Source organism: Lipomyces oligophaga, assembly GCF_038497815.1.
Source record: "Lipomyces oligophaga strain CBS 7107 unplaced genomic scaffold V1516scaffold_3, whole genome shotgun sequence".
NCBI classification, from domain to species: domain Eukaryota; kingdom Fungi; phylum Ascomycota; class Lipomycetes; order Lipomycetales; family Lipomycetaceae; genus Lipomyces; species [Lipomyces] oligophaga.
The window spans coordinates 166,613-190,368 of record NW_027117787.1 but is presented as its reverse complement, the minus strand read 5'-3'; the positions used below and the strand labels follow the sequence as shown (position 1 = coordinate 190,368).

Sequence of the window (23,756 nt, the reverse complement as noted above, 5' to 3'; positions counted from 1 at the left end):
ACTTCAGTTAAATTTGTGGACCTTGATAAAATTGTCAGTCAAAATATTGCAAGCTCTGCGCTATCATGACATTTGTCAAGGCTTGGCCGAGGTTTACTCAAGAATCATCGTAACGCTCAGCTGGAAGTGTATATTATGATTATCTGACTTCGCGGACTGAATGTTTATTTTAAAGTCTCCCGATTTCTGGATTGTCATGTTGCGGGTCACGTAGCTCAAAATTTTTGTCTGCTGATTTGTAAATTTGGCTTGTCGGGCGGTCTCTAAAGGATTACAGTGAGTTTGCTTGCAGCAAAACTGAGCGAAGCATAGAATATCACAGTTGCGCACTTAAAACTAAATTGAATGACCCAAAGTTCATGTCGGGAAATTCTTCCGGGGTTCAGCGGCTAATGCATACCCATCAGAGCAGATTTGTAGTTGCGGCTTTGATCAATGCTGGGGACGCACTCATAGGCTGATGGCTACGACGGCTCTTGTTGTACTGGATGATACCTTGTCACTGCTCGATCATTTGATATACAAATGGTCCAGATAGTGTCACAGTTCTATATATTATCTCTGACATTGTCGCGAAATTTAGTTTGGACGGCAGAAACGTGTCCGCTCCGTAATCAATCATCCGAGTATTGATCTGTTACTCTGACGACTCCACACGTGAAAGCGCAATCCTCTGCGGCTCGATCATTGTAGTATCTCTCTACGCGCGTTCTCAACCAGAGACCGAATAAAGAGGGGGGCAAGCTGAGAAATATCACTGCGAATAAATGATTATTAGATCTAAATTTTAAGATGATTAAGTATATAGAAGGATTCCAAAGTTTTGTTTACCTTTGGAAACAGTTCCATGACGTTGGCTTCACTAGCTCTAGAAACCCAGACCAATTCTCAGGTCTACCTAAATTGTATGAGCCCGGTAGACCCGATTTACTTGTTTTCTCTTTCATCCCTCTTGATCCCATCTTCAAGAATCGCATTATACTAGCCGCATGAAATACCACGATATTTGTCTATAAGAGAGATATGGGAAAAAAGACAGCCAACAAAAAACTTGAATAGTTCATAAAGGAGACCGAACTAAATATTATTTACATGCCCATCTATCCTCTCTTGTTTCAACAGGTTTAAGTCTTCTCGACCAACGGAGAGCTATTCCATCGTACTGACTGGTAACACATCTGGTAGGAGCGATGTTCAATAATTCAATAATTTGTTCTTATCAGCTAGGATGTTAGGACATCGCTTGAGTTTTAGACGATTATAACTCTGCACTAGTCGTCTCTGGGACGAGACGAGACGAGACGAGAACGGACTGGTTATTGAAGTCGAAAGCAATTATTTAACTCAATACACAACTGACATATTACACCACCAGCAACGATAGAAGGACGCGAACGAGCAGAGATGATATCTGATAGTACTTGCCTCTAGGGAGCCAAGTTGAGAGTTGATCGCTATGCTCATATGAACTTCTAAGCAAAATCTGCAGTAAACGCTCTAAAGAGGCCATAATCTTAGACAGGGAAGCTGGATCAGTATCTTGGACCCTAGTCAAAGAGATCTTACGAAAGCTAGAAAAATGATTATATTATTGAATTTAGATAGCAAGGAGCCGAGATTCAAAATGAAAAAGAACTGAGAAACTATTGGTGCAAAATTTCTAAAAAAACAACCTCTATACTCGGAATAGTTCCAAAACAAATGAAAAATAATGCTACTCCAGGGAATTAATGATGCTTCATGCTATGTAGACCAAGCGCGTATCGCTATAACAAATGAATGTCGAAATCAATCAAATACAGACTAGAAGACCGCATATCCATCTCGGCTAGAATCAGTCTGGGAAAACCCGGAACCAACTTTTCTAGCAAAATCGCGAGCAACATAAGGGATATCTAAAACAGCCTGAGAAGAAGGAAGAAGATCAACACCAGTGGCACCATTTTGATAGTTGACGTAAGCCGTCGCAGCGAAATATGCAGCTGCTGCGATAAGTACTGCAATGAGAATGTACTTGACAACAGACCAGGCCACTGAGCTAGAGTTTTGGTAAACATATAGGGTTGTATCAGGGCAGGAAAGGTTGGTTTGCATGTAGATAACGACATTCGTATCGTGCAGGTAAAAGCTGTCAAGTTCATCAAAATTAGAACTAACTGCTAATGATTGATCGTATCGAATCTCAGATTTGATAGTGGAATCAACATCGACTCCGCATTTTAATTTCACCGAAAGTGAGGGTGTATTGTCATAATCAGAACTCCAAGTCGAATTTTCGAAGTCAAATTCGGGCATACGTCCTGATTCATGCAGATTCTTCACACTACCGGAAAGCGGAATAGCCTTTGTCACGATTGGATTAGAATCGGCAGTAGAACTTGTCTCAACTATACACGCTAACTATATGTCAATAATTGTTCCTGGACTAATTACATAAGTGCAAACCTTCATAACCAACGCATGAATGCAACTCATTCGGTAGAAGAGTAGAAGTCTCGATATCAGCAAGTAAGTTGAAAACAATCCAAGTTGTGCGAATCGACGGTGGTGTATCCACAGCTTTCTTAAGAACGCGTAGACCTGATAAATAAGACAGGTCGAGCGAGAGACTATTATCTGCGGACGGATCCGTACTGTCTACCAGCGCAAATGCCGAGGAGGTACCAGATAAGACAATAGCCGCTGATAATATGAAGCGGCCGAAAAACATGATCACAATTAATATCTCAGAGTACTAATTAATCACACTAAATCAATTACTGGTCTAAACAATCAATCCAGCTGGAGGTCTGTTTGCGGTGAACTAAATCACTACGATTCTACATTACGGGAGATCAAGCGAGAACACCGCGATTCTCCCAAGATTGTACTAGTATAACTCGAGAAATACCAAATTCAGTGAGCAAAATTGCTTTATTAGGAAATATTATTTCTATTTAGGGTATCTGGCTAGGTTACTGGGCTAGATTAGGGCCATCAGATAACTGGAAATACTGGAGATCCGCCTTTGGGAAAAATCATAGAACAGATACTACGAGTTCTGGAGAGAATCTCTTGGAGTAGGTAGATGTACGAAGCTGTGATCATAATATAAAATTTCAGCTGGTCATAGTGCGATTATGTTTAGGTCCTTATCTTTACTTAAAGGAAGTCCAAATCTGTCCAATTGGTTAGCAAGTAATCGCACACCAGTAACCATCTTCATTTCCCGACCTTGCCATTAATTGCTATCGATATAAAATCCACATTTTCATTGAAATGCCTGCAATACGAAAACTAATGAGAGCTTATTTATGAAAATAATAGTACTTTCTTACAAGACCAAAACAACAAAAACGAACCCAATAGCAGAAACTATTCAAATCAAACAGCAAAAAAAAGATAAATTAATTTACAAACAAGACAGAAAAGAACATCCCTCCACAAACAAATTCCCTTAAAATAGTATCAATTGTTTCTAAGTATAATTTTTAGTCGTCTTCCCGGTTTAACTGTGCATCTCTCTATAGTACAACTATGAAGATTGAGAGCGAATGTACTTGCCAACGACAATGCAGTGGTCGCGCTCATATGGTTCCAACGTAAGCTGTTCTTGAGGCTTAATACGTTCTTTTCGTAGTTTCTGAATTTCGCTAGCAAACACAGTCTCAGCGTCGACGGTTGAATCAATGCAGTTAGCTTTGATAGAAATAATCACTCCGCCACCGTCTTTTAAAAACATGTGAGAATTAAGAGCAATAATACGAGCTTGATCGGGTTGGGCAACATCAGCAAAAACAGCATCAACCATCCCAACAAGCATACGGTACTTCTGAGGATGTCGAGCGTCTTCGATGATTGGAATAATGTTAGGACGCTTCTTGGCCATCGTGATTAAGTCACGGCCAGATCTGTGAGAAAATTCAACAGCATATACAATGCCTTCGGGGCCAACAACATCGGAAACATGCGAGACGGAAGTACCAGACGCAGCACCAAGATATAAAACTTTTTTGCCTGGCGCTATATAGAGCTCATCGAGACCACCCATAATACCTGCAGCCAATTTTGATCTGAACGGATTCCACACTCGATATTCGACTTTCGTTGGCACACCATCGGGAGTTGATGAAGGAACATCAATAGAAATGCGCTTCTCTCCATAAACAGATTCACCAGGTGTCAAGTTGCGGGTGACAAGCATATCTTCCTTTCCTCGAGCAATAAAAACACCAGGATGTCTATGTGGTTCGACGACAACCTTCATACCACCCTTAGCTCCTCCACGAGCTCCTCCTCTTGATGCACCACCTCGGCCTCCTGAAAGCATTAGTATTTCAGATCAAGAGATTGCAAATATGATAGAAATCAGCCCAGTGATAGTCTTCTGCAGTTGATATTATCGCTTGACTAGTCTACCCTTGCACAATAATCAATTCTTACCTCGAGCACCTCCCCGATTACCAGCACCTCCTCTAGCACCTCCTCTAGCACCTCCACGGCCACCGAAACTTCCACCGCGTCCACCTCGAGCACCACCTCGGCTACCTCCAAAACCTCCGCTACCACCTCGGCTGCCACCTCTAGTACCGCCTCGACCACCTCTGGGAGTGAAAGCCATATCTATTGCAAAAATATACGATGCGTTTGAGTATCTGAAAGATCAATGCGAGATCAGATCTTTTTGATTGATAGCAGTAAAGCTAAACCGTCTGTCCAGCTGAATATGGAACCACCTCTAACCAACTAACAGTAAGACCGAATTTTTTTTCTCAGGCTTCATTCCCACGAGTTTCTTTCGCTCTCCCAGTGAGCCGCATGATCAAGTGTTCGCCTAGAATTAAGTCTATGCGTAAACTACAGACTTCGAGCGCCGCACAAGGGCTAGTAACATTCAAGCAGTCACAAGTAATGTAGGGCTATTGATCAAAACAGAGACCCAAAACTATGATACAAATTGCGGCTCAGGTTTAAGGGTGTTCCTTTTTTGGATGAGATCGTTTGTGAGAGAGGGCGAAAGTGTTCGTTTCATCGTTAATTTTCTTTTCTTCTTAGCCATCATTTTATTAGCAACGGAATAATTCGAATTCGAGCTTTTTTATAAATTCTTTCAAAGAATAATCGATTGGAAATGACTCGTTACGCTGCTACACCCGCTAATCCGTCAAAGAGCGCGAGCTCTCGCGGTTCGTACCTCCGTGTCTCTTTCAAGAAGACTCGTGAGACTGCTCAGGCAGTCAATGGATGGGAGCTCCAGAAAGCTCTTGGATACCTCGCCAACGTTAAGGATCACAAGCAGGCTATTCCCTTCCGAAGATATAACGGCAGCATTGGTCGGACTGCGCAAGGAAAGGAGTTTGGCGTTACCAAGGCTCGATGGCCCGTCAAGTCTGTTGGATTCATTGTCGATCTGTTGAAGAACGCTGAAGCCAACGCTAACGTATGTGGACAATTTGTATTTTTCCTTCGGAAATGTTGCAACAAATCTGGGCAATATCTAAGTTGATATGGATATCTTCCGATGCTTGGTGATGTTCCAACCATGATTCTGAAGCTCTAGCAAAGTAGATGCTAACCGGTTATAGACCAAGGGATTGGATACTTCTAAGCTCATCATTAAGCACATTCAGGTTAACCAGGGTAAGTTTTACTAAGTCATTGTGAGAGTGTTGAATATTAATCATTTCCCAGCTCCTAAGCAGCGTCGTCGTACTTACCGTGCCCATGGTCGTATCAATCCCTACATGTCTTGCCCATGCCACGTCGAAGTTATTCTCGTTGAGCAGGATGAGGAGATTGCTAAGACCAAAGAAGTTGTTTCTGCATAAACAAACTCGGAGAGATAGGCGGTAGCATTTGAAAAGTGGGTTTTGATGTTACTACCAAACCAAAATAAAATTGAATTGTAATTTGTACAGCTTATGAAGGAGTGGCTTTTGGGTTCCCTAAAAAATGATTTTTTTTATATATTTTAGTGTATTTGCCGTTCTTTCATTATGTAATCATATTCCCGTTGTTCATTTGACCTGAATAGAAGGATTTATCTACTAGGTATTGTAATTCTGCTCTCTGTTGGTTGTTATCAGCGTAGATATCTGAATGACTTCAATTTGGAGTCTGTGTTGTGGGGAGATCGCTGGGGAGGGAAGAACTCCCAACTGTTCTGGAGAATGCGGATTCGAAATACTTGTTGAGTACTTGTGTTTTTGGTCAGTCCAGTTAAAGTATAGAAAAATCAGTAGAGAGCGTTGTTGACCATTTGACCATTTGACCATTTGACCATTTGATTATTTGAGTATAGGACTACTGGATTGTTTCATGGTATAAAGGCTGCGTTGTAACTGCAGCAGCTGTTGTTCATCAGGAGACGGCACTAGACAAGGTTCGACACAGAAGAGAAAATGAAATCAACTCTCACGCCTGCAGTTCTGGCTTCGCTGCGAGCGACACCACTGCTAGCATCTTCTTGGTATTACATTGCTGCAGCAACGTTTAGTGTTTGCAATCAACCCGAAGCTGTGCCAATCATCTTCAAGTATGCAATCGAGAATGATGCGGGAACTGCAGGACAATCGATCATTATAGATCGAGTAGATTATGAAGAGCCGTCTGCCAAATCCGGACCGAACAGATCCGTCTCTCCCTCGTCCCATTATGGTTCTGAAGATGAAAGCCTGATAGTCGACACTGCTGGGAAAGATCCAGTTGTTGTTCAAAAAATAGTGCGGCAGCTGCGCGAAGCGTTGTTGAAAGGCAGCGCACTCGGTGGCCTACCAAAGACCATTAATGCGCTGATCCAGCTACGCAACGCAACACCTCCACAGTTTCGCGACGCGGTTCCGTTCAGGAACGCAGTATTGCCCGACGGACATGACTCTATTGGGAGTGTTTCTTCTCCTGAAGAGGTTCTGCAGGAGGTGAATCGTGGAAAAGAATTTTGGGATCAAGTGTATGGCAAAGTAGCGCGCCGAGTCATGGGCCAGATGAACAGCGCTTATCCTGATCTAGGACAGTATGCTCTGTCACATATATACGCTCCACTATTGAGTTACACAGGGATTTTATCTGCCAAGGAGACATCATTTGTCGTCGTGGCTTGTCTAGTTCCTCAAGATGTCAATCCACAATTGAAGGGCCATCTGAGAGGAGGTTTGAATAACGGAGCAACGGTAGAGGAAATGATGAGCGTCCGGGATCTATCAATGCGAATATGCAAACTTTGCAATGTATCCTGGACTGAGGAACCTGCTAAACTATAAGAGTCCATTCTACTGGCATTAAATAGGAAGTATCGGTATAATACATTAATTTTATAATCTCCTATTACTTTAAACTCCGGGGCTTGCACCCGAGCACTGCAGCTTTCCATTAATTAATTATCTCTGTTTCTCTATTACGCTTAATTATGTTTACCCAGAATCTTTTTGCAGATTCTTTCTTGTCATGAACCTTCGCCCGAAATGATTCTTTCGCTCGATCAGGATAAGCCTTTTGGCTCACGAGTGAATCTGTCGGATACATTTCTTCTTCATGATACGCATCAGCAATATATAATTCATAAGCCTCTTGTAACCTCAACGAAGTCTTTATCGTTGCAAACATTCTTCTTTGACGACTTCGGAACCGTTGAAAATATTCTCTCGTTTTGGATGATGTAAACTTCTTATCTGATGGATGCCCAGTAGTACTATACCGACTGACATATCGAGGAGCAAAATTTAATGCATATGGCTCTTCGGATGAATAGCTATCAGTCACGCATTTGTCAAATATATCTGGCAGTAATCTATTGAGGTTGATAGGTGATGAGGAATTGCTGTTTCCACCTTCGCTTGAAGTACGAATGCGCACCGTGGTATCTATTGTCTGATTTTGAGAGTCTTCAGTATCATTGGAGTTTGAGTTGGTATCGGAAGTCTGTTTAGAGTTCTCAGTGATTAAATTATCAGACACCTCTTCAAAACTTTCAGCAGGGATATCAGAAGGTTTTATATCGAGTATTTGTTCAGATCTCTCATCAGACTTTGCGTCCGAATTTTCGCTCGGTTTCCGAACCATAGCACCCATTAGCTCATGCACAGATTCAAACTCATCGCATTCGAATTTTCCAAATATGCTGCTATTGATTCTCGGCAATCCATCTTTGCGATCCAGTTCAATACTAAGCAATGGATCTCGGCAAACTTCACATTGTTCATCTTCACAGGATTTTAGCGGCTCTTGATCCTTCAGAGGTTCAGGACTCGACTCGAGCCATCCTACGTTGAATACATCCACCGGAGAACAGGACTCCTTTACGTCAGGTACTAAAACACAATTAAATTTCGCATTACTTGGAGAAGCCATTGTGTTGGGCAGTCCGAGACAAGGATTATAAATTTGTGAAGAAAACGCGGTGGATCCAGTAAGATAGATACTGCTCGATAACGCAGCGCTGGGAAACTGGCCGAAACAGGTTTACCGGCCCGTACTCTAAGCAATATCAACAAATCAATCGTAAGAGCAAACTTCGTCATTCACATAACAGACACCCAACAAAGCTGAGACCATTTATTACTCGATATTAATTTAATCCTGTTAGATATCAGGCATATCATTTTTTCTCAATCCGATATTTAACTGACAATGACTAGCGATAAGTATCCAGCTAAACAGCATGCCCGAACTGTGACCAAGCAATTATTTTCACTTCAACCGAAGTTCTTCAGTTCCGATCTAAATAATTCTGGATCGCCATTGTTTCTATTAGCTTCTCCACAGTCGGTGAACTGGCCATTTTGCGATCAGCAACAGCCGTTTCGGCAAAATCGAAACTTCTATTATTTGTCCGGATGCGACCGACCAGATTGCTATCTGACATACGATACGCTGAATGACAAACTGGTACTATACCTTCCTCCAATCGATGATGAGGATGTTATGTGGAGCGGTATGCCTGAAACCATACTTGAAGCACAAGAACATTACGATGTCGATGAAATCCGACTTACGCCTCAATTAGGCAGTGATGTCTCAATTCTCGTTGACCGAACCGTATTTACCGTGGAGCCATTGGTAAAGGCAGAAACAAGAAAAGAAGCGTTTATAACTGCTACATTTGGTCATCTACGAGAGTCTGATCCATTTTTGCTGAGTGCGCTCGAAGAAGCACGGCTAACCAAAGACGAATATGAACTCTCACTTATGCGTCGTGCTTCTCTGATCTCTGATAAAGCTCACTATCGAGTGATGGCGAATCTTAAAGAAGCCTTCAATGAGACTCATGTCCATGCTGAATTTGTCTATCATTCTATCCGAGAGGGATCGAAAAACCAGTCTTACGATCCAATTTGCTGTTCTGGACGTACTTGCTCGACGCTACACTGGGTGACAAACGACCAAGACACAGCTGGGAAGCAATTGCTCTTAATCGATGCAGGTGCCGAGTGGAAGAACTACGCATCCGATGTGACTAGAGTCTTACCGTTTAACGGTGAATGGACTAAAGAAGCCCGTTCGATCTATGATCTTGTCTTGAAAATGCAATCCGAATGTATGTCTCGAGTCAGGCCAGGCATTTTGTGGGATGATCTCCATTTACTTGCACACGAGATTCTCATCGAAGGGTTTCTGGAGCTCGGAATCTTTAAAGGCGGCTCAAAAGAGGAGATACTCGAATCTCGGATTTCGGCTGCTTTTCTACCTCATGGCTTGGGACATACCTTGGGCATGGACACCCATGACACAGCAGGACATGCTAATTACTCTGATCCAGATCTGTTGTTTCGATATCTTCGGATACGTCGTAAACTTATACCTGGAATGATGATAACTGTGGAGCCTGGCGTTTATTTCTCGCCCTTTGTCATCGATCCCTTTCTGAAAGGCGAGCTCGGTCAGCCGGGGGCCGAAAAGTACATCGACCGCCTCCTTCTAGAGAAGTACTGGGACGTCGGTGGTGTACGGATTGAAGACGACGTTTTAGTGACCGAAAATGGGTTTGAAAACTTCACTAAAGTGACAAAAGATCCGGATGAAATTGCAGAAATCGTGAAGTCTGGAAAAGCTCCTGACTGGGTTTACGTATAAATACTAGCTCGGATTATCCAACTGAATCTAGGAATAATATTTAGATCAGCATTTAGCCAATATTCCTATCTAGAATAAACCACAGAAACTCAGAAATATAAGACTTCTACATTTAGCGACAACAAATGAGCAAGTGCTGTGACGATTAGGTCTGAGTCTCGGTGAGTTCGGTATTGGAGAAAAAGGGTCCATATTTCTTCATTTTGAACAGGAGATACAATATGGTAGTGGTTGCTTAAACTACATATTATATTCATAAATTATGAGATGAAAAATTATTTTCTTGAACATATCGGGGGAAATATGTGTCATGCAAATTGATCTTTTTTTGATCGCGATTTAAAGCTGAACAGAATTTTAACGGCCGATGGAGCCATGGGGACAGAGCGAAAGTATGCTGATATTCTACCCGTTCGCTTGTGAGGTTTTGTTCATGGGTTTTTAAGTGATGACATTATCGATTTTCGAGGAACCAAGGAATTGATCACTAATGCAAAGGGAGAAATACGGTGATCCTGCTAAATGAATGCAGTAGAACTTCCTTTTGTTATTTCAATTTACCTAATTATCTTCAGCACCCTGCTGAATTCAGCTTTGCCGTCATATTTGGAACTTGATTTTGCAGTATGGATGACTAGAATTTTGTCCGTGAGCTTCATATAAAAGTTTGAATATAACTTAATTTTTGAAAAAAGGCAAAAAAGAATAATAACTGCTTGGCAGCCTAATAACTGGAAAAATAAACTTGGCATATGAGGAGCTTAAGAAAGCAGAGTAAAACCAGATAGGAGGTCATTCAGATCTTAATACTAAGCCTAGAGAATCACGATTGCATCGAACAAGTCTATCGGTACAGATATTAAGATCGCAGTGAACTGAACAATTATCTTTTACCGTAAAATTTTGATACCAGTTTTAATTTGTTGCAATGCAGAAATATAATGCGATTTCAAAGACTTTTCTGAAGGGAGATCCAAATATAGAGTGAATTTTGATGGTATCCTTACTGATTTCGAGTAATTACTGCTTTGGTATTTTTTCAATTAGTTGCGTTATTTCATTTAATTCAATCTCTTATCTTGATTTGAAATGCAATGAATTTTAGTAATAAAAATAGATAATTACAACAGTAGCCCTCCATCTTGATCTGTCTTATCCACGCCAACATGGTGGGGTTCTCATATCGAGGAAAGTCAAAAGTACTCACGTGTACATGCGAAGCTCTAGTTTAGGAAGAACGCAATCAATCGGCCTATACAGCTGCAGAGCGCGGAATGAGTAAAAACTGCAACCATTTATGGCCTCGAAACGTATAGTAGGATCAGCAACTACTATTCAAGCTCGGCATAATGTGCCTAGTCCCGAACAGATCACCTCGACGAGGTTCATTCAAGACAGGCTAGTACGAAAAGCGCTCTCTCCACCAGCTCAAGACAGTGATCCGTATTTACGACGACGACTAATAGGACCTCAAAAGCCATATCACCTTGAACCTGTTTGGAGGTCTAGCAATAACGAGTATGGCATTTCCAACGAAGAACTGCTGGATTATATCATGTCACAGCGATTGAATGTTCGTGTCGGTCCTGCTGAGTTGTGCACAGAAATGATCGTTCAAAGACCTAAAGCTTTGCAAATCCCGTTTCTTAGGAAAGCCGTTGTGCGTTCAATGATGCTTGGCGGTGCCGAGTTTCCAGGGACTGAAAAATTAGTGTACGGATTCGACATCCCCGATAAAATCAATCAATCTCACAATTATATCGTTCGAGGCGTCGATGCGGCCGCTAGTTTATTTCTGTATAGCATTCCACTAGTTACCGGATATCCAGACGATTTACCGTTCGAATTGAGATATATACCCGAAGGTCACTGGGCTTACTCATTGGCCAAATCGTATCCTGCGCTGGCAATTGTGCAGTCCTCGCGAACTTCAAAAGGTGGACAAAAGAGTATATACCGATCAGTCGAACGCAAACTGCTTCGACGCGGATTTTTTGATGAATGGGCTCGGTTACAAGGCATTTCACGAGAGTTTGGCCGCTGGGGAGATATTATTTCGTTCGAACCAGATCATCCAGATTCTTCGCTTTGGAACTTGCTTCAAACAACCCGAAGTGAACAGGAACTGCGACACGAACGCCGAGATAGGTTGGAAGCAATCTGGAGAGGGAACGACGAAATGCCGGACGAGGCAATTGACCAGTCAGAATCTTTTCTTGTCAAACGAGACCGAAGATATTTCCGTGGAATTGACGGAATATTCAATTTCAGTAGCAGACCGCACGTCAAATCTACTGCTGAGTCTTGCTACGAAGCTGGCAGAGCTGCAGTTAGGACGGTCCTGAGTGCCTACGGCTACGTAAGTTTAGAAATGCAAGCTGGATTAACGCCCAGTGAGCAATCCTCACTAACAGAAGAGGAGAGAAATGCCTACAAACGCACCAAATCAATCAGCGAACTATGGGTTTCAAAAATGAATTATACGTTTCTGAGATACGGCACTCCTGCTGAAGTATGGCTTGAGATTGCAAACTCGGCAGGGGAGAAATCGAAAATCATACGGGCGAAGGCTGTCGAAATTGCAACAGCATATAACGAGCTACATCCTTACAAAATGAAGCAAGCTCGACAAAAGTTCCAGTCGAAGCCTAAAAGAGTTTGAACGTTTTGATGCTAATATTTCTGTATTGAATAGATTGTACATACAGGCACAGGAAGGTCTACTAAACAAGGCGCACATTACAAAGCACTCACGTAATATTAACAAAGGGTATAAGCCGCCCGATGGCGGGGCGCACTCGAACGAGCAAATTAAGTGCGGCTCAACTTAAACGAATCTTTAATAGCGAGATAAGGATTAAAAACGCATAGATTTCCGTAGTTAGACTCCAAAGCTCATAAATAATGTGTCTCGGAAGAAGCCTCGTCTGTGACTATCGAATGGGCACTCAAGACTATGAAAGGCAAGAGGAGTTCGTAAGAAACATGGATTCAACAACTAGCCTATGCTAAACAGAAGCGAGGGACCCCCAAGGGGAAAGATAAATTATACTGTGTGGGATTCGATTAAAGAAACGGAAAAAAGCGGTTTTAGATTACAGCTGTTGGCACGTTTTAAAAATACTGGGACAGTTTTATTTGCTTGATGAACAGGATCCGTGAGCCATACTAAGAGCGGTACCGAGTCGAGAAACGAGCAAAAATACAGTAACCGAAGAACAGCACGTAGCAGCCATATCTAGGGCTGGACCAGAGAACTGTTCATTGCTGTTGATTACCCTGACGTCAAGCCTACTGGCATCTTTGCCCGTGAGAAGACAGCAGACATTACGCATCGCGACAGTGTCTATATTCTGTTATAGCTGTACAAGTCCATCAGCAGGCCAGCAGACCGTAAGACTAGTCAGCCTAATTCTCAGAGCAATCAGAGCAGGTAGCTACGTGGTTGAGCCACAATTTATCCTTTCTGTTTCATAGAAGGGATTTGAACGCGTTCAATACAGGTTTTGAGAGAAACAACCGGCCGGCTGTGTTTATCCAGCCTGCTGAATTTGTTGTTTTGGAATTGTTCGCGCTGGAATATCATTAAGCAAGAGCAGCAGTAATAGGGCGCTAATATGCTGCTGGTCGACGGAGAAAAGTACGCTTGGTATGTATTTGTATTTCAGTTTTGTCGCTGACAAATTTTGTTCTGTGATTTCGGTTGCTAATCAAATGCTTTCGTGATATTACAGCATTCGTTGCATCCGTGGCCATCGGTCATCGACTTGTAAACATCGCCAGAGACCTCTTGTTCAAGTTCGGAAGCGCGGTCGACCAGTGTCGGAGTGTAATCATCGATTAGCGGTTTTACCCGATGGAACATGCGAATGCGGAGTTGCCGCAATTATCCTTCCGCGTAACGCTTCTTCCTCAGTCGGCGATTCCACGAGTCCCCAGCATATTGAAGGAGAAGATTCATCGTCTATACATCATCCGGCGCCAGTTTTCCAGCAACTTGAGGGAGGAGGAAAGAGAAAAATCTTGGATACCTCCGAACTATCGTCCTCATTGGAAGTCAGTACGAATACCGAGCTGAAACCAAAGATACGCCCAATATTCTTTGCTACTCCTAATACGGATTCATGTTGCGCTGCTGGAGCAAAGCAAAGTGTAGCAACTGTCGAGTCATGTTGTGGTCCAGCTCACAAGCCGGGATCTACGACACTCCATGCTAATGGGACAAAGATAGAGGGCCGTACAGCGACTGGGCAACGCATTATATATGATAAAACGGGAACGTCAATAGAGGATGTTCCAGTCCCTAGACAACTAAAAACTAAGTTGAGTTCTAGGGCACCAGAAATCGAACAATCATCTTGTTGTGGCGGAGGAGGAGGGCAAATTGTGAAAGAAGACAGTAGCATCCAGGACGACAGCTCTGAGAATGCGTCAAAACGAATACGACCGATTAAACTGAGATCAATTGTTCTTAAACCAAATGCATATAGTCCTGCTATTGTTCGGCCATTAGTTCCAGAAGCTCAAACGATCGGGGTGACACTCACACCTACTCCACCTACACCGCCGCAAGCACCCTTTCAGAGTGAGCAGTCGATTGATGAAGTTACCGATCAGTTGTTTGGACCAATTGCTCAGAATAATCAAGGACATGCAACACAGACACAAGTTACACATCAACCGCTACAAGAAACCTCTCCACTCCAAGAATTTACTTCACCCGAATTTGCAATCGATTACAGTGGCATAAGTAGTCCGACTGTGCTCTATGATGAAGCATTGTTTTGTCTTGAGTCCTATCTTAAGGGCTCACAAAACAATTCGCTGATAATTCCCGGCTCGATAGATCGGAACACGAATGCAGTCTCAAACAATGCTACCAGAGCGCCGCGGTCAAATATGGAAGACAGACAGACGAGCTACTACGTTGATGCTGAAAATACTCAACTTCCAGCTACAACTTTGACATCAAGTCAAGTGGAGATGCTCACACGATACAGCTCGCGCTCTGGAGTTGTCAGTTATGCACCCTTTCACACTGGATCGGGACGAAATGAAGCTACTACACCACCAGGAATGTACAATACACGAGAGGAGAGTTTAGAAGGAGGGGATATTCCAGGTTCCCATGTTTCCTCGCAGCGGCGGCATCAGCACAAGCATAAGCACCATTCGCAACACCACCAACGAGGATCGCACCGATCGTTGCAGTTTCGAGAACAGATGTCTCAGCAAGATTTGCTCTCACGACAGCTCAGTTTGCTGCAGATGCAGAAAGAGCATGAAGCTCAAGCAGCTAGACACGCAGCAGCAGCGGCAGCAGCAGCAGCAGCTGCCGCTGCTGCAATAGCTGTTGCGAATGCAGCGAGCGTGAGTGTGGGCGGTTTTGCTGGCAGTAGCGACGGAGGGTCATCTTCGGAAATGACCAGTCCTGAGGGGGAGGGAAGCATAGCTGCGGGGAACGAGATTCTAAGTCCCGAAGAAATGGACAATTTGTTTTCTGTCTATCTCACGAGCGCCTGCGCCGTTCCAGGCGCGCAGTGTTTGTGTACAGACGACTGCCGCTGTCCGGGATGCACTAAGCATGGCAATCTATATCTCGAAGATGGCTACGGTACGCCACGGTCAGGCAGCGGAGGGACTATTGAGGCTGCCGACGAATGATGCTGCGGGATGCTGCAGCTAGTTTCTAGTACGGAGAACAGATCTGCTGAAGTGGAGAACACAACACTGGTAACCAAACAGAGGAAAGGAGCAAAGGGCAGTGGACAGTCGTGGACAGTCGTGGACAGTCATGGAGGAAGGTGTCCAGTCTGATGGAAATGGATGAGAAATATATTGGGTGCAATATATTATATAATCGACATCAGGGTTGGATAGGTTTATGTAAATACGAATAATAATAAGAGCTAGAGCAGCACTATATGGCAATATTAATTAAGACAATCAATTAACCCAACTAGTCCAGGAGCTAGCTGTGCGGGCAGACTGACAGACTGACAGACTGAGAGAAGACCCTGGTCTAGAGGAGAGGGCAGACCACAATGATTGTTCTGACACAGAGAAGGAGTCCAGGGTTTCCCAAAAGAGGAAAGGTTATTGGCACTGAAAACCTTAAAAGTCAATCTTGCGGCTGGCCGAGAACGAGACTGAAAAAAGCCCAACTGGGACAACACGAGGAAATGTAATTAAAATTGGGCCAAGAAAGTCGCAATTTACCTGCCTGATTTAAACTTTTTATTGGATTTGCATTCTGCCAATCTGAGCTGCAGAATCTAGCTGGAGTAAGAAAGTCTGTTTGGACAGGTCGGGATGGGCAGAAGAAGCTTGTCGTGTGAGAGAGCGCTCATGTGGACGTCTAGTCCCTCAGTCACTAGAGAAAGGTAGCCTCAGCAGCAGCTGCATACGTAGCAGCTGCTGTCTATCTTCTCTCAGAACACAAGCAAATAGAATAGAATAGTGGCAATCAGGCTGACAAGAGGCAAAAAAAAAGACTGCTTGCAAAGGCAACTCGCTACCCCAGAATTGTCCACCGCAAAAAAACCAGAACTGGTCAGGATATTGAAAGTATCGTTCTCCACCTGGCTCAGTTTGGCAGGTCCCCTCGAGAGCGCGTCTAATCGATCCTCATCTACATCCACCCAATTGTCCAAGATCGGTGGTCTAGGAGGGAACAAATACCCTGCCAGAACATAACAAGACATCTAGGGCCAAGGGCCAGCCGGATGCGGCAGTAACCCTGGTCGCTATGACAACCAGGAGTCCAGCGTAAAGCCACGAGCCACGCCACTCATCGCCACCAATTTGGCATATTGTATTTATCGACTGCCGTTCTGGGAGATAAATTCCAATCTTAATAGACTTTCCACATGGCGTGCTAGACTCTGCACGTATATGCGCACATTCTGGCACTAACAATCGGCAAGCTAAGTGGCTACGAACAGCTTGGCTGCTGACTCGTGGCCATATTGAGGAGCGCCAACAGAGCAACGGCTAGTGTCGAGGGCCAATTCCCTAAAATTTGCGAGTTATTATTTAAATTACATCGCCATCCTCCCTTTCTTCCCTTTCTCCTTCCTTCGTTTTTTTTCTCCTTATAGATCCATTCTATTTAATTGTCCTCTCGAGTTTTATCTCTTGAATTTCCCTCTTTTTTATTCGCTCCGCCGATCCTCCAAAGGTGCAACTCTGTCCTCCACTCTTTTAGGCCAGCTGTCTTGCTCCCTTACGTTCTTTTTTTATATTTCCCGCAGCCAAGTTTCAGCTTCTGTTTCAGCTACTACTACCCAGCGCTCAGCTTCTCCGGATTTTCTTCTGCACTCAAAACTTCCCGCAATCGAATTCGTTTAGTCCAACTCTTACGTTCTTGCAATCATGAAATTCGCTACCGTTGCCTCTGCCTCCTTGGCTCTTCTTGCTGCGTCTGCCACTGCCACTGCTGCAGCTCTCGATGCTCCTCACGGGGGCATCCAACACGCCCATCACCGACACCGCGCTCGTGCCGAGAAGGCCCAGCGTCGTGCTGAAGTTGAGAAGCGTGCCGTTGATTATGTCTACGCCTATGTCACTGTCATTGTCGACGCTGCAGGAAATATCATCTCCGGGCCCGGAAGCGAGACCTCTACCGCTGCCGTCGTTGAGTCTACCACCTCTGCTGCTCCTGTTGAGTCCACCACTTCTGCTGCCGTTGTAGCTGTTGCGCAGGACACAACCTCTTCGTCTGAGACTTCTACTTCTACGACCTCTTCGTCTACTTATGAGGCACCTACTTCAACTGAACAGACTACTTCGTCATCTTCGACTTCCTCTTCTACTTCTGTGGCTTCTTCCACTACTTTCTCCACTGCTACTACTTCTTCCTCCTCTTCGTCATCATCTTCTGCTGCTGAGGCTACTGGAACTTACACTGTTTCGTCTGATCTTCTTGCCGATTTCACTGGTCCTACTGAGAAGTTTGTCGACGGAACTGTTTCTTGCGACACCTTCCCGTCTGGACAGGGTGTTATTCCTGTTGACTGGATTGGTCTTGGTGGATGGTCTGGTATTCAGGTTTCCACCGCCGAGAACTCCGGTACTGCCTCGTCTTGCGGTGAGGGAAATCTCTGCTCTTACGCATGCCAGCCGGGTATGTCCAAGACTCAGTGGCCTTCCAGCCAGCCTGCTGATGGCGAGTCTCGTGGTGGTCTTACTTGCACGAATGGCTACCTCTACCGAACCAACACTGACACTGACTACCTCTGCGTTTGGGGTGTTGAGTCTGCCAATGTTGTGTCTAACCTTAGCGAGTCTGTTGCTATTTGCCGTACAGATTACCCAGGTACTGAAAACATGGATATTCCGACTGTTGTTGGTGGTGGTTCCACTGTTCCTCTTACTGTTGTTGACGAGGAGTCGTACTACACTTGGCAGGGTAAGCTTACGTCGGCCCAGTACTACGTCAACAACGCAGGTGTTTCTGAAGAAGATGGATGTGTCTGGGGTACTAGTGAGGCTGGTGTCGGCAACTATGCGCCTCTTAACTTTGGTGCTGGATATGTCGATGGTATCACCTACCTGTCTCTTATCCCCAATCCTAATGCCAATGGCAACGCGAACTTCAATGTCAAGATCGAGGCCACTGAGGGATCTACCATTAATGGTGACTGCTCATATGTTGATGGTGTTTACTCTGGTGGATCAAATGGATGTACTGTCTCGGTCACGTCGGGCAGTGCAAACTTTGTTCTTTACTAGATCTTCAACATCTTGGTTGAGTGGCTTGTGCTCCTATTTCGAGACTGCTAAATGTGGTCCTCGAAAGTGTATATTTTTTACGTTCCTTTAGTGTGAGATTATCTATTATGTTATATTTGGATCCTTATGCTATGATTCGGACTGGTTCTAGTGCCGTGGTGGTGCTGGTAGTACTACTTACGTACTGCATGGGACCAGTTCATGAATTCTATGGCTCGAGCTCAGTGGACTTGTGACTAGCAAATATGTTTTGTTTACTTTTCTCGGATCTGAGAATGTTTATATTTTCCCTATTTTTGTTATGGCTCGCCTGTTCGTCTACATTTTTGTTGCGTGTTGATTTTTTTGATATTTTGTATGAAATGATTTTGTGATGACCCCCCTATTATACTATGTTACTTTTTCTATATTATTGATATCGAGATGTTTCTATGTATTAGACTCAATAAAACTATGGATATTATATTCTAGATGGCAGTGTTCGTGAGATCTATGATGGCTGTGCGCGTGAGGGCTAACTAGATATGGTTGTCCGTTGTGTGCGTTGGCATGTTTCTATTTATTTACATTTGCTTGTGGTTTAGTACATGTTTATTTATGTTTACTACCGATGCTTCTGGCAACCAACGTTGCGCTCTGTCCGGCTCCATTCCACAGATCTTGATTGGCCGCGCGTTCCAGGGCGCTCTCATCTTCCGAGTGCGGACACTCACGTGGACTGATCCACGTGACGCATCAACATAAACGTGGGGTACGTGGGGTTCCACGTGATGGTGTTCACGTGGTGGATCAGAGGGCGCGGAGTGGATGGCGTCGAGGGTGTTGTGTGCGTGTTGTGGGGGCGAGGCGAGAGGTTAGTGGCTGGTTTGCAATTGTTCGCTTTGTAGGACGGGTGTCCGACTTGGGACCAAACTGGCGGAGGTTTTCTCGGTAAGCTGAGTTGCTGCCTGCTTATTGTTCGCCTTTTATACACTCAGTCTGGGCGTCTGAGAGAGTTGCTAAATACGCACAGAGTGAGAGAGTCACTGGTAGTGAGAAGTTAGACTGACTTCTGCTGCATTCGTACAGACGGTGAGAACGTTCTGAGCGATTGGCTAATCTGTTTCTATTGTGGCCGTTGTTTTTGTTTCGATAGTCATTGCCATTGTCGTGTTATTGCTATTTCCAATTGCGTGTTGCGTAAAATCTGCGCTCCGATTTGTAGCGTTTCGAACCTGGAATCGCTTTCTTCCAGCTGCTGGAAAACGTGTCCCATCGCGAGGCGATCCACGTTCCTCGAGATATTTTGCCCCCAAGGAACATCTTGGTGTCGCATCTTTTTTTATTTTTATTTTTATTATTAATTTTTCTTCGACGTCCTTTATCTGTCTTCGTCCTTTCGAGATCAGACCGGAGCAGCGCATGAACATTGCAGGCCAAGCGGCAACACAAATCTGAGAACATTGCCGATTGTGCGGTTTTCGGATTCTAGTAGTTTTCTTCGCCTGGCTGTCCGGCTCCTTTTACCCATAATTCTGCTTTCCGAGTAGTCTGCTGCAACCACGGCTTTTTCGTTGCTATTCCACGATCCAGCACAATGCAAGAGCATGGCTCCGTTGTGCGTCCCTTGCCAGCTCCTCCGCCGATAGCACGGCTCGGATCCCCGATGTTGGAGCCTGAGAAGCATCACCAGAGCGACCCCAAGTCGACGACCGACAAGGTCCAGGCTTCAGGGCTGGTGCCGACGGCAGGAACTTCGGTCCCATCGACGACGAGGCTCCAGCAAGATCCAATGATTACTTTTAGTCTACCCGCGACTGCGACGCCGAACGAAATTCCGTTTATTTCTCCCGTGGTTTCGCCAGAATTCAGCCCCGATTCAGATCAAGCTCAGATGCTCAATGATCTGGAGAACTCAACCGCGGATCTATCAATTTCTCTGGGTCCTCCAGCGCTTGACCTCGAATTGAATGAAAAGCAAGAAGTTGTCTCGCCTCGTTTGAGGTATGCACAAGCTGCTGCCGACGCGGCAGCAGCAGCCGAAGGCTATCATACTCGAGCTCGGAAGGCTTCACAACTTTTGCGTGTTTTCCGTGCCGACAAACCGCTGGATCACCAGACACAACAGCCACAATCCAAACTAGGACCAGCCGAAATCGAACAAGCGAACAAATCCCGGAGTAAGAACAGGAGGAAATCAGAAGATCGTTCACGTAGGCTTGGCTCGGTTCCTGAATCTGTTGACGATCTTGATCTCGAAGAAAAGCCAATTCTTGAACATGGTGATCGAATTGAGCGCGCAGACACTCGCAACAAGTCCACGACATTTTCGAAATCCAAATCTGAAAGGCGGAATTCTCAGATCGTTGGCACCCCTAACGACGTTGCTTCCGCTACTTACATTATTCACCAACAGCCCAGACACGACCATTCCTCCGATGATGATGACCAGTCGGAAGATGAAGTTCTTCCTATGTCTATTGAACTTGTTCCATATAAGCATCAGGTAGGTTATACGATTTCTCAGATTATATTTGCTTTCACCGCGCACTGGTATATTAACATGAGCGTTATAGGTCGGTGGACACACTGCGTTATTCAGATTCAGCCACCGAGCTGTTTGTAAAGCTATGGCAAAGCGAGAAAATCTCTGGTACGAAGCTGTCGAGGAAAATCATAGCGATCTTCTAAGGTTTATGCCAAAGTATATCGGCGTTTTGAACGTTCGCCATGTAGTTGAATCTTCCGAAGACGATGAGGCTGATCCCCAGGATAATCAACTCAATTCGACTTCTGGAAATCCATCTCCGGCGCCAGGATCAAACCCTGGTACACCTGGCGGTAGTAAACGACATTCCATGACCCCTGCTGAAGGAACAGCGGATAAACAGCGTTTTCCCGAAGTTGTGTTCAACGATAATCGCCATATAATCCCCGAATCGATCATTCGTAAGTATTCATCCTCGGCTCCTGAGGACTCTGGGTTCCCTCTTACGATGACCTCTCCTTCTCAAGAGTTATCTGATTCTCCCCGTTCTCGCAAAACTACCTCGCCTTTCGCTGGTTCGACATATGTAACTACTGGTGCCACCACAATCAACAGGCAGCTCCAAGAGCAAGTTTTGAAGGAAGTCTTTGCTTCCCAGTCTTCACATCGACGAGTGACTTCATTTTCAAACAACGACAGACATAACCAACACAATAATCATCATAATCACCACCATCATCACAATAATAATATTCACAGTCAGAGTCGGAGGATACGGAATGGAACATCGCCTCGTCGATTAAGCGCTTCTCGATCACCTCAGATTGCTCCAGCCACTTCCGCTGTCAGCGATGGAGAAACTAGTGCAGATGTTTCTCCTGCGGGAGGTAGCACAGGACGGGATGATAACACTTTATTTCCAATCGATGATATTCCAGAGCTGCGTACCCGTCCAGCCTCAACCCCTCTAGATTCTCCGCGGACATCCAATGTAGCGCCGGATAGCGGTAGCAAATCGCCGAAGCGGATACACAAGAAGACGCGCATTGAACGATTTCTATTACTTGAGGATCTTACCGCAGATATGGTACATCCTTGTGTATTGGATTTAAAGATGGGCACACGCCAATACGGAGTGGAGGCGACGGCTAAAAAACAGCAATCACAAATGAAGAAATGCGCGACAACTACCTCTCGTCGACTCGGAGTACGCGTCTGTGGTATGCAGGTGTGGAATGCTCGAACACAGACCTACATCTATCGCGACAAGTACGAAGGTCGGAAGCTACGTGAGGGTGATGAGTTCCAAACTTGTTTACGGGAGTTTCTCACTGGATATTCGTCTTTGACTGATCAAGGAGCTGACGAAAGTGCTACGATTTTTAGGCATGTACCTCGGATTCTTCGCAAATTACATGAAATCGAGACCATAATAAGTAGATTAATCGGATATCGACTCTATGGATCTTCGCTGTTGCTCATGTACGACGCCGCGAATCCGAAGGGAAAGATCAATCTTCGAATTATTGATTTTGCTCAATGTGTCGTCGCTGGTGACCCAGTCCTAATAAATGCTCCTTGTCCGCCGCGACATCCAGATCAGCCAGATTTAGGATATATTCGAGGAATTCGATCGCTTCAGCGTTATTTTTTCCGGATAGGAAAGGGCGCATTAACTTCAGCTCCTGCGTCGACATCTCCAAAATCATTTGAAGAAATTTATGATAAGGCTACGATAGCTGCAGGAAGTGAATACAATTCCAATGCTTTGCTGCGGGATATTCTTGATGCTGACATGGACAGGATTTCCAAAGAAGATGACCCTTCTTTTTAACATTTATTTGCCGATAGTAGTGCCTTTCTCTTTTTTCATAATCACTGAATTCAACTAGAGTTCAACTCAACTTCAAAAATGGGCGTTATTGAACACTAATTATTCACCGTTTTGTTTTTATTGTGTTTTGTTCTATTGGTAATGGCTTTGATTAATTAAATAATGTGTATTTTAGATTCTGAGTTGCTGGGCTAGTTGGGTTACTTGGAATATACAATGTATTATTATAGTGTTTGTATTAATATATGTGACCTAAAATTATATATATCTGTAGTATATGCGTCTTATTTTATGTATACTTTGGCTATTGCTGTTACCAACTTTTCTAGCTGATCTAGAACATTTTGTGAAGTTGGCAACGAATCCGAAGACTTTTTTAAAGATTTGATCTGCTTAATATATTAACTCACAAATTCCTCCACATCCGAACAATTTATAGTCTGATTTTTAAATTTATTCATTCTCCTTCTCTATCATATGATGAAGACAAATATTAGAGCCGCTCTTGAGTGTTTTCAATCAGAGTATTTTCTTTCAATTGCTTGGTTGATTGGTCAACTACCCCGAAGTTAAATGTCTTCAATCAAATTCCGACTGTTTTGTAGTCAAGAACTATGAACCGAAAAATAATGATTTACTAAAAAAAAATTTGCCAATACGTTATTGTTCTAAAGC

At 44.1% G+C, this 23,756-nt stretch overlaps 10 protein-coding genes across 10 annotated transcripts; 7 read left to right on the top strand and 3 right to left on the bottom strand.

The window, feature by feature from the left end:
* Positions 1–1,571: 1,571 nt before the first annotated feature.
* On the bottom strand, positions 1,572–2,814 carry V1516DRAFT_672421 (autophagy-related protein 27). Its single transcript, XM_066921745.1, has 2 exons — positions 2,446–2,814; positions 1,572–2,396 (listed from the first exon to the last, which is right to left on the bottom strand). The coding sequence occupies exons 1-2, from the start codon at positions 2,708–2,710 to the stop codon at positions 1,804–1,806; spliced, it is 858 nt and encodes a 285-aa protein (XP_066777821.1). The 5' UTR covers positions 2,711–2,814; the 3' UTR covers positions 1,572–1,803.
* Positions 2,815–3,514: 700 nt separating this feature from the next.
* On the bottom strand, positions 3,515–4,600 carry V1516DRAFT_621718 (putative rRNA 2'-O-methyltransferase fibrillarin; the record flags this gene model as incomplete). Its single annotated transcript, XM_066919540.1, has 2 exons — positions 3,515–4,299; positions 4,432–4,600. The coding sequence occupies 2 exons, from the start codon at positions 4,598–4,600 to the stop codon at positions 3,515–3,517; spliced, it is 954 nt and encodes a 317-aa protein (XP_066777820.1).
* A 377-nt stretch (positions 4,601–4,977) lies between these two features.
* Positions 4,978–6,029, top strand: V1516DRAFT_672415 (60S ribosomal protein uL22). The gene is made up of 3 exons (XM_066921744.1): positions 4,978–5,419; positions 5,565–5,619; positions 5,671–6,029. Exons 1-3 carry the CDS (start codon positions 5,111–5,113, stop codon positions 5,805–5,807), a joined length of 501 nt encoding a protein of 166 aa, XP_066777819.1. The 5' UTR covers positions 4,978–5,110; the 3' UTR covers positions 5,808–6,029.
* A 149-nt stretch (positions 6,030–6,178) lies between these two features.
* Positions 6,179–7,541, top strand: V1516DRAFT_672414 (AhpD-like protein). The gene has a single exon (XM_066921743.1). The coding sequence runs from the start codon at positions 6,381–6,383 to the stop codon at positions 7,236–7,238; it is 858 nt and encodes a 285-aa protein (XP_066777818.1). The 5' UTR covers positions 6,179–6,380; the 3' UTR covers positions 7,239–7,541.
* Positions 7,270–8,569, bottom strand: V1516DRAFT_672413 (uncharacterized protein). Its single transcript, XM_066921742.1, has one exon. It carries the CDS (start codon positions 8,323–8,325, stop codon positions 7,348–7,350), a length of 978 nt encoding a protein of 325 aa, XP_066777817.1. The 5' UTR covers positions 8,326–8,569; the 3' UTR covers positions 7,270–7,347.
* Positions 8,423–10,092, top strand: V1516DRAFT_238833 (peptidase M24, structural domain-containing protein). Its single transcript, XM_066918784.1, has 2 exons — positions 8,423–8,475; positions 8,561–10,092. The coding sequence occupies exon 2, from the start codon at positions 8,605–8,607 to the stop codon at positions 10,045–10,047; it is 1,443 nt and encodes a 480-aa protein (XP_066777816.1). The 5' UTR covers positions 8,423–8,475; positions 8,561–8,604; the 3' UTR covers positions 10,048–10,092.
* A 1,082-nt stretch (positions 10,093–11,174) lies between these two features.
* On the top strand, positions 11,175–12,897 carry V1516DRAFT_672411 (uncharacterized protein). Its single transcript, XM_066921741.1, has one exon. The coding sequence runs from the start codon at positions 11,345–11,347 to the stop codon at positions 12,707–12,709; it is 1,365 nt and encodes a 454-aa protein (XP_066777815.1). The 5' UTR covers positions 11,175–11,344; the 3' UTR covers positions 12,710–12,897.
* Positions 12,898–13,523: 626 nt separating this feature from the next.
* Positions 13,524–16,095, top strand: V1516DRAFT_238097 (uncharacterized protein). The gene is made up of 2 exons (XM_066918783.1): positions 13,524–13,696; positions 13,782–16,095. Exons 1-2 carry the CDS (start codon positions 13,665–13,667, stop codon positions 15,709–15,711), a joined length of 1,962 nt encoding a protein of 653 aa, XP_066777814.1. The 5' UTR covers positions 13,524–13,664; the 3' UTR covers positions 15,712–16,095.
* A 991-nt stretch (positions 16,096–17,086) lies between these two features.
* V1516DRAFT_237993 (uncharacterized protein) lies at positions 17,087–19,055 on the top strand. The gene has a single exon (XM_066918782.1). It carries the CDS (start codon positions 17,422–17,424, stop codon positions 18,778–18,780), a length of 1,359 nt encoding a protein of 452 aa, XP_066777813.1. The 5' UTR covers positions 17,087–17,421; the 3' UTR covers positions 18,781–19,055.
* Positions 19,056–20,356: 1,301 nt separating this feature from the next.
* V1516DRAFT_663286 (uncharacterized protein) lies at positions 20,357–23,081 on the top strand (the record flags this gene model as incomplete). Its single annotated transcript, XM_066920498.1, has 2 exons — positions 20,357–21,265; positions 21,336–23,081. 2 exons carry the CDS (start codon positions 20,357–20,359, stop codon positions 23,079–23,081), a joined length of 2,655 nt encoding a protein of 884 aa, XP_066777812.1.
* Between the last annotated feature and the right edge of the window lie 675 nt (positions 23,082–23,756).

Excerpts from the sequence above, each read along its gene's own strand:
- V1516DRAFT_672421 (XM_066921745.1), bottom strand. The coding sequence starts at position 2,710 with ATGTTTTTCGGCCGCTTCATATTATCAGCGGCTATTGTCTTATCTGGT. Across the intron at positions 2,397-2,445 it reads TTCATGCGTTGGTTATGAAG|CGTGTATAGTTGAGACAAGT; the intron begins GTTTGCACTTAT and ends ACATATAGTTAG.
- V1516DRAFT_237993 (XM_066918782.1), top strand. The coding sequence starts at position 17,422 with ATGAAATTCGCTACCGTTGCCTCTGCCTCCTTGGCTCTTCTTGCTGCG.
- V1516DRAFT_672414 (XM_066921743.1), top strand. The coding sequence starts at position 6,381 with ATGAAATCAACTCTCACGCCTGCAGTTCTGGCTTCGCTGCGAGCGACA.
- V1516DRAFT_672415 (XM_066921744.1), top strand. The coding sequence starts at position 5,111 with ATGACTCGTTACGCTGCTACACCCGCTAATCCGTCAAAGAGCGCGAGC. Across the intron at positions 5,420-5,564 it reads ACGCTGAAGCCAACGCTAAC|ACCAAGGGATTGGATACTTC; the intron begins GTATGTGGACAA and ends AACCGGTTATAG. Across the intron at positions 5,620-5,670 it reads GCACATTCAGGTTAACCAGG|CTCCTAAGCAGCGTCGTCGT; the intron begins GTAAGTTTTACT and ends ATCATTTCCCAG.
- V1516DRAFT_672413 (XM_066921742.1), bottom strand. The coding sequence starts at position 8,325 with ATGGCTTCTCCAAGTAATGCGAAATTTAATTGTGTTTTAGTACCTGAC.
- V1516DRAFT_238833 (XM_066918784.1), top strand. The coding sequence starts at position 8,605 with ATGACTAGCGATAAGTATCCAGCTAAACAGCATGCCCGAACTGTGACC.
- V1516DRAFT_672411 (XM_066921741.1), top strand. The coding sequence starts at position 11,345 with ATGGCCTCGAAACGTATAGTAGGATCAGCAACTACTATTCAAGCTCGG.
- V1516DRAFT_238097 (XM_066918783.1), top strand. The coding sequence starts at position 13,665 with ATGCTGCTGGTCGACGGAGAAAAGTACGCTTG. Across the intron at positions 13,697-13,781 it reads GACGGAGAAAAGTACGCTTG|CATTCGTTGCATCCGTGGCC; the intron begins GTATGTATTTGT and ends GTGATATTACAG.